The 15687-nt window shown below is 41.3% G+C and overlaps 2 protein-coding genes and 1 long non-coding RNA gene across 6 annotated transcripts in view; 1 reads left to right on the forward strand and 2 right to left on the reverse strand.

Moving 5' to 3' along the window:
- The window catches only part of SNRK (SNF related kinase), a 42241-nt gene extending 36861 nt beyond the window's left edge, over positions 1–5380 (forward strand). For both annotated transcript variants that reach the window (XM_055707294.1, XM_005445862.4), the window contains exon 7: positions 1519–5380. In XM_055707294.1, the coding sequence (XP_055563269.1) occupies positions 1519–2737 (1219 nt within the window). In that variant the 3' untranslated portion in view covers positions 2738–5380. The remainder of the gene's footprint in view (positions 1–1518) is intronic.
- On the reverse strand, positions 5220–8365 carry LOC129735865 (uncharacterized). Its single transcript, XR_008731750.1, has 2 exons — positions 8248–8365; positions 5220–6952 (listed from the first exon to the last, which is right to left on the reverse strand). It is a non-coding gene; the product is annotated as an uncharacterized LOC129735865 (long non-coding RNA).
- A 2923-nt stretch (positions 8366–11288) lies between these two features.
- ANO10 (anoctamin 10) overlaps positions 11289–15687 on the reverse strand; it is a 128251-nt gene continuing 123852 nt past the window's right edge. For all 3 annotated transcript variants that reach the window (XM_055707296.1, XM_055707295.1, XM_014285511.3), the window contains one exon: positions 11289–12169. In XM_055707296.1, coding sequence (XP_055563271.1) covers positions 12134–12169 — 36 coding nt within the window. In that variant the 3' untranslated portion in view covers positions 11289–12133. The remainder of the gene's footprint in view (positions 12170–15687) is intronic.

Raw genomic sequence — 15687 nt, forward strand, 5'->3', positions numbered from 1 at the left:
AGGCATCTCGTGCTATTCAGCCATTACAGTGGGAGCCTCAAGCAAACGCAGTCCTAGTGCAGGTGCTTCCATTGACTTTAAACACTTCAAAAGAACGCTTTTGGAATAAGAATAGCAAAGAGGCGTCTGAGCTTTCCTTGTTTCTTCAGCTTGAGCTCTCAACACAGCAGAGATCAGGAAATTGGTACGATCCTTCGGTCTTTGTATGCAGGCTGCCCAAGCAGATAGCTGGGGCCGCACCTGGTACGAAATGCTCTCTGCTTCCTCTCCTACACGTTGCTTCTAAACTGTGCTACAAAGTCAGGCAGCTTTTTCTTCTGGCACACCCGAAATACTGTTGGGAATGTCTTGTAATACACTATCCATATGTGAACACAGGTCTCCACTACAGCTTTTCATGCAGTATGCTAGAGTATTTCAGTTATGTAAAGTTAAACGATTGGCAGACTTTCTAAAATTAAAGATAACTCTTGCTTTGAGAGGTTAGAAAATATTTCTTAGTCCCCACAAGAAATGTTCAGCATTAAGGTTTTGGTCTTTTGGATTAGGCTTTCAAAATACGGTGGAAAGACTAACAGTCTCTTTTCTTAATTTGTTGTGTGTGCATTATGGGAAGATTACAATATATATTTGAATTTAAAGTAAAATACAAATCCAATAGAAATCAAAATACAAACCTGCTAGCTTAGATACTGGAGAGAAGACATCAGCTGTTAACTGTAAAACTGATTTACACTCATGTGTTACTTTCATTTTGATTTGAGCTTATGCTAGTACACAGTCGTACATTTTGAACTTGGATTTACGGTTTATTCAAGTGTCATATTCTTAAGCAGCTTGAGTCCTGAATTCATGCAGCTGTATTTTTCCAGTTGCTCAGCTAAGGACTAATAAATGTGTGATCTCAATTTGTGTGTGTTTAAAATTAAAGGAGATTTTGTAGAATAGAGCTTGGTCTGAATGAGACTTACTGAGAAAGAGAATGTTTCTTCTGACTCAGCTTTTCAGTCTCGTTCATGTTAATTCTAACCTAATTTTTATATTAAGAATACTTGGGGGGGGAGGGATAACAGAAGCTTCAGATTAAAAGTAGCTTGCAATACTGTCTTATTTAAGTTGTGCTTGAATCAGCTGGTATCTTCCTGCAGGTACTGTTGGTTCTATACCTACTTCTGATTATTGTCTTTGAGACACGATTATTTCCTTTTCTTTATTGCTTAGTTCGTTTTCTGAGAGCAGTGGAATCTTAAGACTTCATTAGACAGTAACCAACATCATTTCTAAACTGTTTTGTATATACAGTGTTCCTTTCAAATAACATCCTAAAGGAATGCAGGTTCTCTGAGAATGTTTTCTTTTCCTCAGTTACTCAGAGCTGTTATTTACAAACATGCCACTCAGCAGGCCGATTTGTGTGGCAGCGTTTGTGGTTCTCTTGTGCAGATCTTACATTTTCTAATGTTCTGAAATGCTTCTCAAGCACTGACTTTTCTTTTATTCTTTGTAATTTTTATGTAGGCAATCGTGGCCAACAAAAATCGATGTACCCCAGGATCTGGAGGATGACCTTACAGCTTCTCCTCTTTCCCATGCAACTGTTCCTCAGTCACCAGCTCGCACGGCTGAGAACGTTCTCAATGGCCACCGAAGCAAGGCCCTTGGCGATTCAGCAAAGAAGGAGGATATCCCTGAATTAGCTGGACCGGCACTTTCAGCAGTCCCGTCGGTGAGCTTGAAACCCACTACAAGTGGGCGGAAGTGCTTGTTCAGAGTAGAAGAAGATGAAGAGGAGGATGAAGAAGATAAGAAACCTATTTCTCTTTCTACTCAAGTTGTTCTGCGCCGTAAGCCGTCAGTTACAAATCGTCTTACTTCAAGAAAGAGTGCACCAGTCCTCAATCAAATATTTGAGGAGGGCGAGTCAGATGATGAGTTTGACATGGATGAGAACTTGCCCCCAAAGCTCAGCAGGTTAAAAATGAATATTGCTTCACCTAGCACAGTGCATAAACGCTATCACAGGAGGAAAAGCCAGGGACGGGGCTCCAGTTGCAGTAGCTCAGAAACAAGTGATGACGACTCAGAAAGTAGGAGACGCCTAGACAAAGATAGTGGGTTTACTTACTCCTGGCATAGACGGGATAGTAGCGAAGGGCCACCTGGCAGTCAAGGAGATGGTGGTGGACAAAGCAAACCAAGTAATGGGAATGGAGGGGTAGACAAAACGAGCCCAAGTGATAACAACAAAGGTGGGGGGAGTCCCTCCGGTAGCTCCAGCGGTAGCACCAACAACACTTCAGGCTCCACTCGGAGATGCGCTGGATCTGGAAACTCAATGCAGCTATCGTCCAGAAGCGCAGGGGAACTGGTTGAAAGCCTGAAATTAATGAGCCTTTGCCTAGGCTCACAGATTCACGGCAGCACTAAATACATTATTGATCCTCAAAACAATCTGTCCTTTTCCAGTGTAAAAGTACAGGAGAAATCAACGTGGAAAATGTGTATAAGTTCCAGCGGAAGCGTGAACCAGGCTTCATCGTTGGGCAACCTAAAATTTTTTTCTGACCAAATGTCAGACACAGCAAACGAATTGGAACGGATAAAGAACAGGAACTTGAAAAATAATGTGCTACAACTACCTCTCTGCGAAAAGATGATATCTGTGAATATTCAGCGGAACCCAAAGGAGGGGCTGCTGTGTACCTCCAGTCAAACCAGTTGTTGTCATGTCATTTGACAATGACCTGACTCTAATAACTCTATCTACTTGACAGCATCATTCTTCCTGTTCAGAGCTGTGAACACCTTGTCACGGACCCCCTTTTGTTGTTTTTAGATTTTTAAGTGGGCTTTGAGCAGTTATTTATTACACTTTAATTTTGTGTTTGCTTGATGGTATGACAATGCATGGTCTTTGCATGCTGCTAGCAGATATGTTTTTCTTTTTCAATAAAACAGAATATTTTATTGTGTAATTTTTACATTTATAATTTTACTATGAAAGATCTGGATTAAATTAAAATAAATATCTGGATCCTAATGTAAATGGAGCACTTAGAAGTTCATGTTCTGCACTTAAACTAGAGAGAGAAGCTTTTGTTTGCTTGTGAAATGTTAATTCTTGTTCCGACCTTCTGTGATAACTAAAATACGTGATATGTGGCATACTTCTACGTGTCTGAAACAGAACCAAAGCAATAATGTTTTGATGCTGAAAACTCTTCAGGGAGCTTTCAGATGTTCCAAGGCTTGTACAAAGCAAAGATGCACTGAAAATTAGTGATCTTGAAATACGATTTTAAACCCACACCTATTTGTCTTAAGCTATGATATGGATTAAGTTGTGGCTCAAAAATCAAACTGAAAAGATCTTGTTTTGCTAGAGGCAGTTCCTTAAAAATAAAAAAATAAAAAAAAGGTAAGTAGATTTGTAAGGCAGCTTTCTCCCATAGAAATATGTTAATATTACAAGCAGACAATCTTCGTTTTTAATATAACAAAGGTAAATTAAGTCTACTTCTGAGTTTTTACATGCTAACTGAAAATAAAGTATTTGTATGAATTACTTTTGTTATTAGTATATCATGACACTTAATATTTTAGGTTTTTACCTTGTAAACCTTCTCCCCTATCCTCTCCTCCCCTCCCTGAGGTTTCAAAAGGCAATAAGGGATGGAAAACCTTTAGGTAATTGGATTCAAATTGAAATCGTTATTGTCACTTGCATTTTTCTCACTATTACTCTTTTTAAGACTTAAAATATTGCTGTTCCCCACATGTACACCACTTATTTCCCCTCGGTAATAATGCTTTTTCATAAAGTCCATTTAAAATAGCATATAGGAAAGTATTTATTTTACAGCTCTTAGCCTTTCTGTCAGGTTTCCTATTGCCATGGCAAGGTCCTGATTTAGAGTATTTCTGTACAAAAGGATACTTTTGACCAGATGAATTAACTTTGTGGAATTTTATTATCTAGAATAAAATATATTGCAGATTCCTAGTTTTGGGAAGGGCAAGAATGTTTTATTTTTTCATGCTGTGCACTGGGTCTTCTAAGCAATGCTAGTGAAACTGGTGGTGTTATGTAGCAGCGCCCTGGGCAGACAGACATTGGATGTCTGAGAGGAGTTTACACCGTTGAGCATCTTGTAACGCTTGCAGAATGGTCGAATACAACGCATTTCGTGTCCACCGCAGAGTGAGCAGAGCACCAAAGAACGGCGTTATGCTTGGTCATAATTTCTACAGCTCATGACAGCTCTTCTTGCTTAGTACAAGACTTTACTAAGCGTCTAAATTGCATGGGGTATCCTCCCTGGCTAGCCTTGCCAGGGATTTTACATTCTGCTTCCTACACAAGGCAAAGGATAAGTGTTAAAGTTTTAAACTCTAGTTGCAGTTTAGTCAGTGTGGTATTTTAAATCAAAAGCTACAAGAGTAGACGTGTGGGTGAAGCCATAGAACATATTTGCTTGACATTTTTGAGCAGGGATCTTACCAAGGGCCAGAAAAGAGATGTGTGGTTCACAGACTGTGAGCGTAACATCCAAGTAGGAGACAAGTTTATAAAGGGCATTGGCAATAAACTTATTTGTTGCAGCTTTTTTCCAAGTATTGTAAATACTCTTTCCTGATATTATGTACAGCCTTGGAATGGCACCTTTTAACTAACCCCAAGTGTATTTTGTTTCCAATGTTTTTATATACAACTGTATATATGGTGCTCACTTTAGAACAGCAGTGTTGACCATTTATGCTGCATAGTTGTATTATAGCCTTATAGTTGTGTGTGGCTGGTTGAACCTTTGGGTGTACAAATGTTAGTCTGAGTGGTGTCCTTTATCCATTTGTTGATAGGTGAATGATTGTGCATGTGGTGTATGTTGTATTATGTTGTCACGTAAAAGGAAGGGCGAGAATAACCACTACATTACGATAATATTGGACCAAACTATTTAGAGCAAGTAAACAGTTTCTTGTACCCCTTAACGTGTCTTTAAAAGTTGCATATAGTTACAGTAGCGTATAAATTAAATATTGTGGAAAACCAGTTAGTCTTGTATTTTTCTGTATGTGTGTATATAAATATATATATAAAAATAATGTACCTCTAGCAACTTAATCTGTATTTAAGATGTGACAATCTTGACACAGAATTTTAAGAGTAGCAGTCTAAATAAGCAGAATTAATGAACAGAAATATAAAAATTTCTCACCAAGAAAGAATCTGTGTGTGTGTGTTAAGAGGGTACAGAAATATCAGCAGATCTTACTGCTTCCAGCAATGTTTGGCTTTTTCATTGTATAAACATTCATGGTGTGCGACAGAAATGGATTAAATCCAGTTAATAAAAGTGATACCTTGATTGATGCATAACCGATGATTTGCATGTCAATGCAGTTTGTTTCTCCTGGTGTTCCCTGTGTGAGGGCGACGCAAGCTCCTGGCCGAGTCCCCAGGCTGCAGCACATCAGAGGTCAGACCTTCCAGAGACACACTTGTGGGGAGTGAGTTCACATAAGAGTAACAAATTAAAATAGAAAGCAGTGGAAATGTCGGTGTGTTGCCTTGAAAAAATACAGCTTCATGTGTGGATGCATGTTAATTTGCAAACTTTCAGTTATTTTCTCACTTAGATGGAACTTGTTGATTTGGGTTTAAAGGTTGTCATGGTTGGCACCTGCTAAAATAGCTTTTTGTTTAAAGGTTGGGGTAGCTGCGGCTTAGGCAGAACTTCAGGATGCTTCAGACGGTTTAGTGAGCTTTGGAAGCTGCTGTTCAGCTAGCAAACGCTTTTGATACCTTGTCTGGCTTACCCTCTTCGTGATCCTGGTGCTGTTCTGGCAGCTTGTGCCTGGCAGCTCTGGAATTCAGAACACAACAGGCTTCAAAATCTCAGTTAAAATATTTGCTCTGTGTGTGCTGAGTCAGTCAGATGGGCCTTATTGCGGCCAGGGGTGTCTGTTGCAGTCACGGGAGGGATCCTTCACCCGCCCCTGCGGTAACTCTTGGGAAGGTAAGGTGCTTTGCTTGCGTTGGGTGGTTCTTGTTAGATGAAATCATCGGTCATATACCAGTCTGCCAAATCTGCATAGGTGGTGTGTGAACTAGTGAGGGCCTTTCCCTCGTGAAGGTGTATGTGAGTGGAAGTTTCACCAGTACAGACTGAATGTTTTTAGTCCAAACCTAACTCAGTACTAGTCGTCTTTGCAATGTAAAATGAGCAATAGTCAAAAACCCAATGTCGGCATCAGCACTGATGCATATCAAAAGCGAGTAGCAGGGCATGCGGGCTCTGTGCAAAGAGACGGGTGCCTGAAGTCAAGGCTATTGTCACCCAAACCACACAAGATCTAAAACCCCAGGGTAAGACAGAGCTCTGCACGCAGGCTCTGCTCTGTTTCTACTGTCACGTGTAACAGGATCCCAGGAGTTAATTCCAGTTACTGCAACTGCTTCACAGTGAACATTTCACAACTCTGCCCCACAGAGCAATGTTTAGACTGCCATGTGCTGGAAAACATCTGCTGTGAACGTAAAATTAAGTATGTCAGTGCACAATGGAGAGAACTGATATACTTAAGCTCAGATTCAGGCGTGTGCTCCCGCTGTGGTCACTTACAAACCGCTGTGCCCTAGGTGGGGGAGCAGTGCTGCTTATCGCTGTTTCCCGAGGTACTGTGAAAAACGATGCGGGAGGGAGGGGGCAGCCAGCCAGCACTGCTGGAACGTGTTCTGCGGGCATGCGCTGCAGCATGGTGCGCTGGATTGCTGGGGAGCGGGTGGCTTCTGGTGTCTTCTCACGGCTTCTGGTGTCTTCTCATGCGTGTTACCGGTTCAGCCGTAGCGATGTCTGTGGTGACCTGTGGCTGGAGCAGCTTGGCACAGCCTGCTCGCCTGCAGTGCCTTAACACAGCGCCCGTGATTGAACTGCTTGTGAAACACGAACTGTAACCCAGGCAGAGATGGGATGGACACAGGGTGTTTGGCATGCTTGGAGGGATTACTGGCATTTAACAGGTTTTGTAATTGTATGCAATTAATGTGTGATTGCTTTATGATTGGCTAGTTGCGTGAAGCTGTACCCACAGGCTTTTGTAGCTGGGACCTTGCCCTTGCTGGTGAGCTTCCCAGCTCTGGTTAATGCAAAGTGGGGTGGAGGCGGCAGCAGGCAAGGAGCAGCCAAGGAACTTGCGGGGCTGTGACCATGCCCGAGCAAGGAAAGGTGTAGCAAGTCTTGTACTGTAGCCTTAAGATGACAAGGCCAAGCAGTAACATCTCAGTAGCTGGTATACGCGGGTCAGTTTTCTTCTTTTGATGAATTTTTCATTAGCAAATAAAGACACATGGTAGCCGGTTACAGAGAAATCCCAAGGTAGATGGCTGGCAATAGAGAATGGGGCAAACTGGAATGTCCCAAACATCGGAGACAGCCAAACCGAGCTGACAGCCTTTCTCATGGTTCAGTTGATGTGGATGAATCAGTAGAGCTCTGTCTGTTGCTAATTCCAGATTATGACTTGCTTTCAGTAAAAGGTGTTTGAGTAATAACACCTTGATGTGACTGCACTTGGGAAAGCGCAGCTGACTCGCTTAGCTGCCTCTTGCCTGAAGCCAGCGAGGTTCCCTCACCGAAGTCATGTAGGTACAGCGTTTCAAGGGACAGCTGGATTGCCCTTCTCCTGAGGATTGCCCTCCTTTGTAGCTCTTAGCTGGCTCCCTCCTTGAAGTAAAAGTTCTGGGTTTTGGGTTTTTTGGTTTGTTTTGTTTTTTTTTTAGCTCGTAACAGGTTGAATCAGTTTGGACTATCTGCATGTATTACAAATGACATCAATTTCTAGAAGTCAGGAACCCTGAATTAGTGACAGAGTAAAGTCTGTTATGCTAGGGGAATAAAAAAAATATAAATATTTACTTTCTTAGATGGTAGAAGAATTACCTTGTATGAAAAATGTAAGTATACTTGATACTGCAGAGGACCTGAAAAGCATGGGGTTTTTGTAAGGACTTCACTAGGCTCTCAGACATGTCGTGTCAGATCTCCTTAGTAATTAAGTTCGGCAAACCCTTGTGTAACATCTTCCTATTTCCTCCCTCTTGCTACTCTCTCTTGGGAAATACAGGGTGGGGGGAAAAATCTGTTTTTCTTTCTGGGGCTCTTGTGTGCCACATCCACTGAGCTCAAAGGCCCAAGGCCTGGGATGGGAGCTAGGAGGAAAGGCTGATGAGCCCTCTTACCCCACAGCCAGGATCGCCCTCATCACACCAGCGATGACAGATGCCATCACCACTGTGTTTAATGTGAAGCAGTGGGGTGCAGAGAGATTCCTCCTCTCTGAGGGCATCAATCTTCAGGGCTGGCAGGTGAGTCACCAGGCACTTACCCCTCCAACACTTGGATGAGGCACAGGAGAACTTAGGCTAGCAAAAGTACGCTGTGGTAGTAGGCATGGTTCCCACTGGCTTTGCTTATTCAAATAAGGAAATAAACTCTCAAATTGGTGCAAGTCTCTCAGAAGGAGATTTGAGACTGGTTCCCTCAAGTCTAGGTAGGCTAAAATATCCAGAATGGCTTGCCTGCTTACAGAGAAACCTTTCCTCATGTAGTGATTCCAGTGTTTTCCTCTTCTGCTGTCCTCAGATTCACAGGAGGTGCTGCAGTCTGGCAAGTACAGCAGAGCTCTTGAGGCAGCAGATCCCTCTGGGCCACACAATTAGACCTGTGGCTCCCAACATACCTGATGACAGAACTTGTACCACCAGTAATTTTTTCCTTAAAACCAGCTTTCTTGGTTGTTATTGCTGCTGCTAAGGAGATGTGTAAAATTCAAGCCTTATAGATAGATAGGTACAGGTTACTCCTGCATAGTCACCTTCCCAAACAGGCTCCTTCCACACTCATCCTAGGCTTCTCCCTAAGCTGGAGACCAGAGATGAACTTACTTCATTTCTTAGACCCAGGCAGTGGAAGAACTGCCGCACCCCCAAGTCTGTCTGTCTGCACTCCTGATGAAAGGGCCAGAGCCAAGGCTGCCCATGTGGGGTGGAAGGGTCACTGACTGTGCCAGGAACCTCCAAGGATGGGACTTGCTGCTCATGATGGGGGCACAGGCAGAATGTAAACTGCATCGTGCCCAGTCCTGAGGCAGCAGCTCGGAGCCCATTCATGCTTTCCAGAATCCCAGCAGGAACCCACCACTCTTTGCCTAAAGGGCCTGAGCTGCAGCTTCAGCTATCACTGTACGCAAACTGCTCAGTGACCTCAAGGAAGAAGATGGCAGATGCTTACCAGGAACCAGATGCCTCTGACCTAGGTGGCTCTGTCTCAGTTCAGTGCGCTTTCCCTTGTAGCCCACTGTGCCCTTCCCTGCTGCATGTTGAGAAAACCAGACCCATGGCCTCATATGTCAGCTCTGCACCGGGGCACGGCCTGAGCACAGTGGATGAGTGAAGTCACCACTCCCCTGTGCCTTGGGGACACTTAGCTGGACTAGGAACAGACATACAGATTACATAGCTTATGAATGGCAGTTACTGGTAAATATCTTATTTATTCATTCGAGTATTTTCATCTGCCAGTAAGTTTCATCCCTAGCATCCCACAATTTGTATAGACACACTGAAAGCAGAAAGAAAACAAAGACATTCAGAAGCATAGACAGAAACAATTTTGCTCTCAAATGAGAAAGCAGGTGACATCATTAATGCAAAACACAAAAGGACAAACCAAAATCCAGTGTCAAACCAATATTAAACAGTATGAAACACAGCAAATCCCCCCCAGTAAAAGGACAAAGAGCAGCACATACAGAGGAACAGGAGTTAAATTTCAGTTCAGAGACAAACTATTACTTGCCGTATACAGGTAACAGTTCTCAGCAAGCTAAAGCATGTGCTCTTCAGGGCAGAAACACTCTGTCATGACTTGACATGTGCAGCATCTGTGACGCTAAAACAAGAATTCCCCCAATATCTAGAACAAACTAATCCCTACAAAACAAAAGGATTCTCATACTTCTTCACTCACACTATAGAGGATGACAACTCCTCCATACCTACTAGCTTTAGGTGGAGAATCCACCTAAAGAACAGTATTATCTCCATTTATAGATAAGGAAACTAAGCAGAAGTAAAAGGATCTGCTCAAGGCAAGGGCAACAGCTAAGATAAGTTACGTCACCGGGTACTTAAACCCTTACTAGATGTTTTCCTGTTAGTCTACAGAAAACAGGAGAATGAAAGGACCACGAGGACAACCACAAAGTCTGTTTTGCAGAAATCTACTTTTTTTTGTTCCACATGATCACAGTTGAGACACTACTTGATTCCTTTTCTAATCCATCTTATAAAATTATTCCAGACACCTGATACAGTTGCCATCAGCAAACCACACCAACTTTACGCTCACAAACCAGCACAAATTAGCAGACCAGCAGAATCCCTTCAAAACGGCTATGACAAGTTTGCAAGAACATACTCCGCAAGGAACCCATCCCACAGATTTTTCTTCTCCTGAACTGTTCACTCAAAAGCACTGACTAGGCAGCACGAGCTGCTTGAGCAAACATGAGCTACTTTAGATCAAAGCGGGCAAGAAAAATGCAAAGCTGGGGAGCTTTCATGGAGAACATGCTGGTCCTCTCCTCAAAAAAAGCTTCTGTTTTGGGATCTCTGCAGTGCTACAGGAAGGGAGATGCGCTCCCCTCGGAGATCTCTGCTGGCTGCTCAGGGCAGAGCTTGTGCAGCCACAACCCGCCACAGCTTCAGGAACAGGCTGTGAAACGGCAGCAGCCGGTGAGATACCCCTGAAATAGCAGCAGCGTGTGGGACGCACAGTGGGAGATGCAAGAACAGAAACAGCAGCTGTAGCACAGTTTTGCTCCTCTCCCAAGGGAAGAGAGTCGTTTCTTACTGGGTCACGCTTGAAGGGTTTGAGAAATGCTAATTTTAAATTCCAGACAGAATACATTATTTTGGCTTAGTTATACTACTCTGCTGTGGGGGACCTGTGGCAGAAATCTGAAATGTGCAAAGTAGGCAAATACCTTATATTACTGTAACAGCAGATTTTTCCAGAGTCCCAGCAAGTATCACATACAGGTAAGTTACATCTACCAAAGATGAAGGTCACAGCAGGAGAAAATAAACTGTCTCAAGGTCACAGGAGCAAACACTGTAGATTTTGGTCCTATTACTGTCAGAAAACAATGAAACATTAGGAAAATTACCTTTTTGTGAAATGCAAGAAAAAAAAAAATCAGATATTCACTACATATACAAGTACTGGTGTATCAAGTGCCAGGTTTAATTGATCTGTTACTAGCGGTTCATTTAACCAGAAGATGCATTCATACAATACTGCAGTTCAAGGTCCAGGGAAATGATAGGAAAATCTAATGTAAATTAAAAAATAAATACACTTCATACATTACTGATCAGCAATCTGTTTCCTACAAAATGCTTTTTACCCAGCTTTTGAAAAGACTTTAGCAGGGGCTTATTTAGGTAAGTAGCACACGGGAGAAATATTACAAAGTATGCATTATATAATGTTCAGCTTTTTCTCAGATCATACAGGGAACAATCATGTATTTCATTATGCAATGTATAAAATATTTAAATTAATTTGCTATGTGCAAACAGCAGCTAATAAGCAAGTCTTTGAAATAATACAGGATTGATTAGCTATTGTAATAAAGGAACAAAAGGGGCAATGACCCCAAAGAGACATTACACTGTGAATTAAACACTAGTCTACCTTCTTTTTTCTTTTACAAAGTTGCAGTTGAAAACTCCAGTCATTTCTGGACGCTTGCTCACAGGATCTGTTTTCAATCACTTGAAGCACGGTGAGTCTGGCAGATTTCAACCAGACTTTGCATAAGCTGGAGTGTTTTATTTGGTGTTAGCTTCATGAACAGTTGCATGTAAGAAACAAAGAGAGCAGGAGAAAATACTTTTCTTACAGCATAAGGCAAAGAATATTTACCAAGTATCATATAAGCAGGTACCACCTACTCAATAGATGGTAGAGTGCACACTCTGAGAGCTATACATCATCATAAACAAACGCTCAAGAAGTGCCCACATTCACATGTGACTGCTTTAGTCATCCTCATTCCTTCATGTTTACTCCTTCAGTGACTCAGCCGCAAGCTTCATTTGCTGCGAGAGAAGGGAAAAAAGAAAAGGTACACTAAGTGCAGTGGTAGCATGATGAATTACACAAAACAGCAAAATCTGAAAGCAGGACACTTCTGAACCCAACTGAATAATAAAACCACACAAAAAAAATAACTTTTGCTTTGATAGTTAGAAAAACCCCACAAGTCAACATGTTATGCTTGACTTTTACAAAAGACAGTTTTAACAGAGGTATTGCTTTTCACACCAAAAGACTCGGCAAGTGACACAATTTGTGTGTTAATTCTTGTTGCGATGAATAATGCCTTATGCTGAAATTACTGGGCCCAACAGGTACCAAAAAACCCCTTCTCCCTCAGACTCATGACTGGGGGGAACTGCTGCAAGAAAAGCAAAATGAAAAGCTGGGGGAAATTACTGTTGTGTTGGAACTATCTTCTGCCACTCCTAGGCAGTAACTGCTCGTGACAATGCACTGTGCGAGTTGGCATCGCCACCGCTGCCCCTGGAAATCCCCGACCCCTGTATTTCTGGTCGCGCCTGTGTGCAGGGTGACCGGCAGTCACTTTATCTCTTCTTTGGCTGTTACCTAAAACAATGGCAGTGAGCACAGACAGGTACAGCTGATGGGCTTCCCTGGAAATCCACTCCTACGTTTAGGAAGGCATGGATACCAGGCTAGAAATAAGACTGCTTATCTCCAAATCACAGATTGATTTATTTATTAAAACGCAGTTCTTTGAGATAACTTCATATAAGCAAAATGCTCACCAGAATGAAAGACTGTGATATCAGAATCTCAGACACAAAGGGAATTTAAAAAAAAAATATTAATTGTTCCTTGATATAACAGATATTCATTCTGAAGACACAAAAGCAATTTGCTTAGTCAGTGGGAGAATCTACCTACTGGCAAAGTGTTATGCACATTTTTAAGGTACATGCTTTACAGATGTAAAATTTTAGTTCACTATGAAGTCTTCAGTACTACGGAGGGTTTTTTTTCGTTTTAGAAAAATCATAAAAGTAATTTAGTCTTAAATATTTAAATTTTTAAGGGCTCTCAAAAGGTCAAGGAACTACTAACACAACACCGCCCCCAGTTTCCCATTGCACGGATGTTAAGTTACTCAGTATTTCTGTATTACCACCCCCCCCACCCCCCCCTTTTCTTTTCCTATTGAATTGAACGAAAACATCCTGTGATATAAAAAAAGAGGTAGCAGACTGCTATGGTGATATGTGTAATTGTTTTTATTTTCATTATCTTAGGACATCACCAGAGAGATCTCAATGTGAAACTAGAATAACAGTTCCAGGCGTGAAAAATATCTGCTGCGTAAGACAAACCAGAGCCATTCTTTGAAGCTTCTTGTTAAAGAGGATGTTTCATAATACAGAATCTACAGAGGCAATAAGAGCAGAGTTTAAACTGTGTCAAAGGCTTTTCTCATGCATAACCTGTGGTTGTCAGCTAAGGGTCTTGCACTGTCTCTAAGGCTGGAAACCACCCTGATAGACTAAGAAATAACATGACTTAATTAAAAAAAAAAAAAAAAAAAAAGACTGAGAGACAACAGTCAAAGGAAGGAGACTTGATGGAGACCAGCCCAAAGGACAGGGTGAAGAGCAAAGGTAAGGAGATGCACAGCACTGCTGGAATTCAGGAGGCCATAGGCTGGTGTCCAGCATGACTGCCTCCTTCGAGGCAATTTGGCAGACAAGGAAAGAAAAAAGGCTGAAAAAATGTAAGTGATCATATGAATTTATGCATCTTCCAACTCCTAAGCAGCTGTGTAGTTTCCGTATCATCCACCCAGTGGTAGATGGACATAAGCTTCTGAAAAGTCTTTTCTTTTATGCTTGTGCTTGATTTTATACAAATGGCCCAGTACATATGAGCTATTAGAAAGACTAATACCTAATAATGCTACAAAAAAAAAAACTGGAAAAGAGGAAACTGCAGATACAGTGGACACTTTCATTCAGTTTCTGTCCATAACATAAAGACATCAGATTGCTTTAATACAGCACCTTCTAACTTTCCTTTGCTGTTAGTCTGTGTCTGAACCCTTTCCAAAACATTACTCTGCATGATAAAACCCACCTACAATAACTGTTCTTTACCACTTTTAGTCTGTATTTCCATGCCATCTATAAGGGAAGTAAAATTAGTTTGTGATGCAAATATTTATACACTTCTCCATAGCAACAGTGCAGAAAAAAAAGCCATAGCTAAATGCTGGAATACAGATTCCTCTTCTGCAACCTGATTTACTTAAACAAGTGTCTGTATAAAAGTATAGCATTCAAATTAAAGTGCCTTCTACCCTTATCGTAAAAACATTTTAAAAGTACAGAAGACAGAACCTACTTAATTCAGTTCATGATGCACCCAATTACAACCTAATTCTCTTATTTTAGAATGATTTTCTTAAATTCTGAGCACTGTTGTAATTATAAGGGGATTGATGAGGAACATAGAAAACAGGAAACGTATTTTTATTCTCTGATTTCTGCAGAGCTTGCCAAAGTCTGGAAAAAATCCCAAGCACATGACTATTACTGATGACTATATGGCAATCTGTCCAAAATCTCTGTACAAGTGGGACTACTGTAATTTATTTTTGAAGGCCTTCCTAGTTTTAACTGAGCAATTCTTATGCTAATATTCTTTTATGCTGGGAATCTTATACTAGCGTATTATTTATACATACATATATATATATTCTTATGCTATATATTAATTTAAAATATATGAAGAACAAACAAATTTCCCAGCTTCTTTAGTGGGCCAGTGAGTAGAAAAAACTCTTAAAATAGCTTCACATGCTGCCATGGCACACACAGCCTGGGCAAAACCAGTCCAAATGCAGTCACTCATGTATTTCAGGAAATTAATCACAAGCAATGCAAAAACCCCAAGAGCTGCATATTTCATTTCTTCTTTATAATTTCTAATACCAAAACATATTTCGCAGTACCTGACAGCATCAGGCTCCCCTAAGAGCTATTACTTCGGCAAGAAACGTGTGGTGGCACCATTAGACAGTGAAATTCTTTGCCAAGTTCAGGCTGAAGAATTTTTCGTTTCTTTCACTATGAAAGGAAATGTTCTTTTTTACTGGGAAAATATTTCTCTAGGACAACATATGGGAAAGGGAGTATGTATTTTCTGATAATGAAAAAGGGAACTGACAAGGCACATTTTAAAATCACCTTTCCCCTGATGGCCCCAACAGGCTCAATGACAAACCTATGGGACTGAGTTTGCCCTTCCATCAAAAAGGCATTTCTTTGTCAGTTTTAAGTAGTGTATTAAAAATACAGAAAAAGGAGATTAAAAACTTATTTATCCACTTTTCAAACCTACTAGACACGTAACGACAAAGAAAAACAACGCTCAGCTGAGGGGTATTAAAAGCCTCTGTACACTAACCAGAGGCACAGTTCAGAAATGAGTTGGCTCGAGAAACCACTCTTTATTATCAGCCGAGGGTTACTGGTGAAAGGTTTATGCTTCTGTTTTGCAAAATAGG

Source organism: Falco cherrug, chromosome 4 (genome assembly GCF_023634085.1).
Source record: "Falco cherrug isolate bFalChe1 chromosome 4, bFalChe1.pri, whole genome shotgun sequence".
NCBI lineage: Eukaryota > Metazoa > Chordata > Aves > Falconiformes > Falconidae > Falco > Falco cherrug.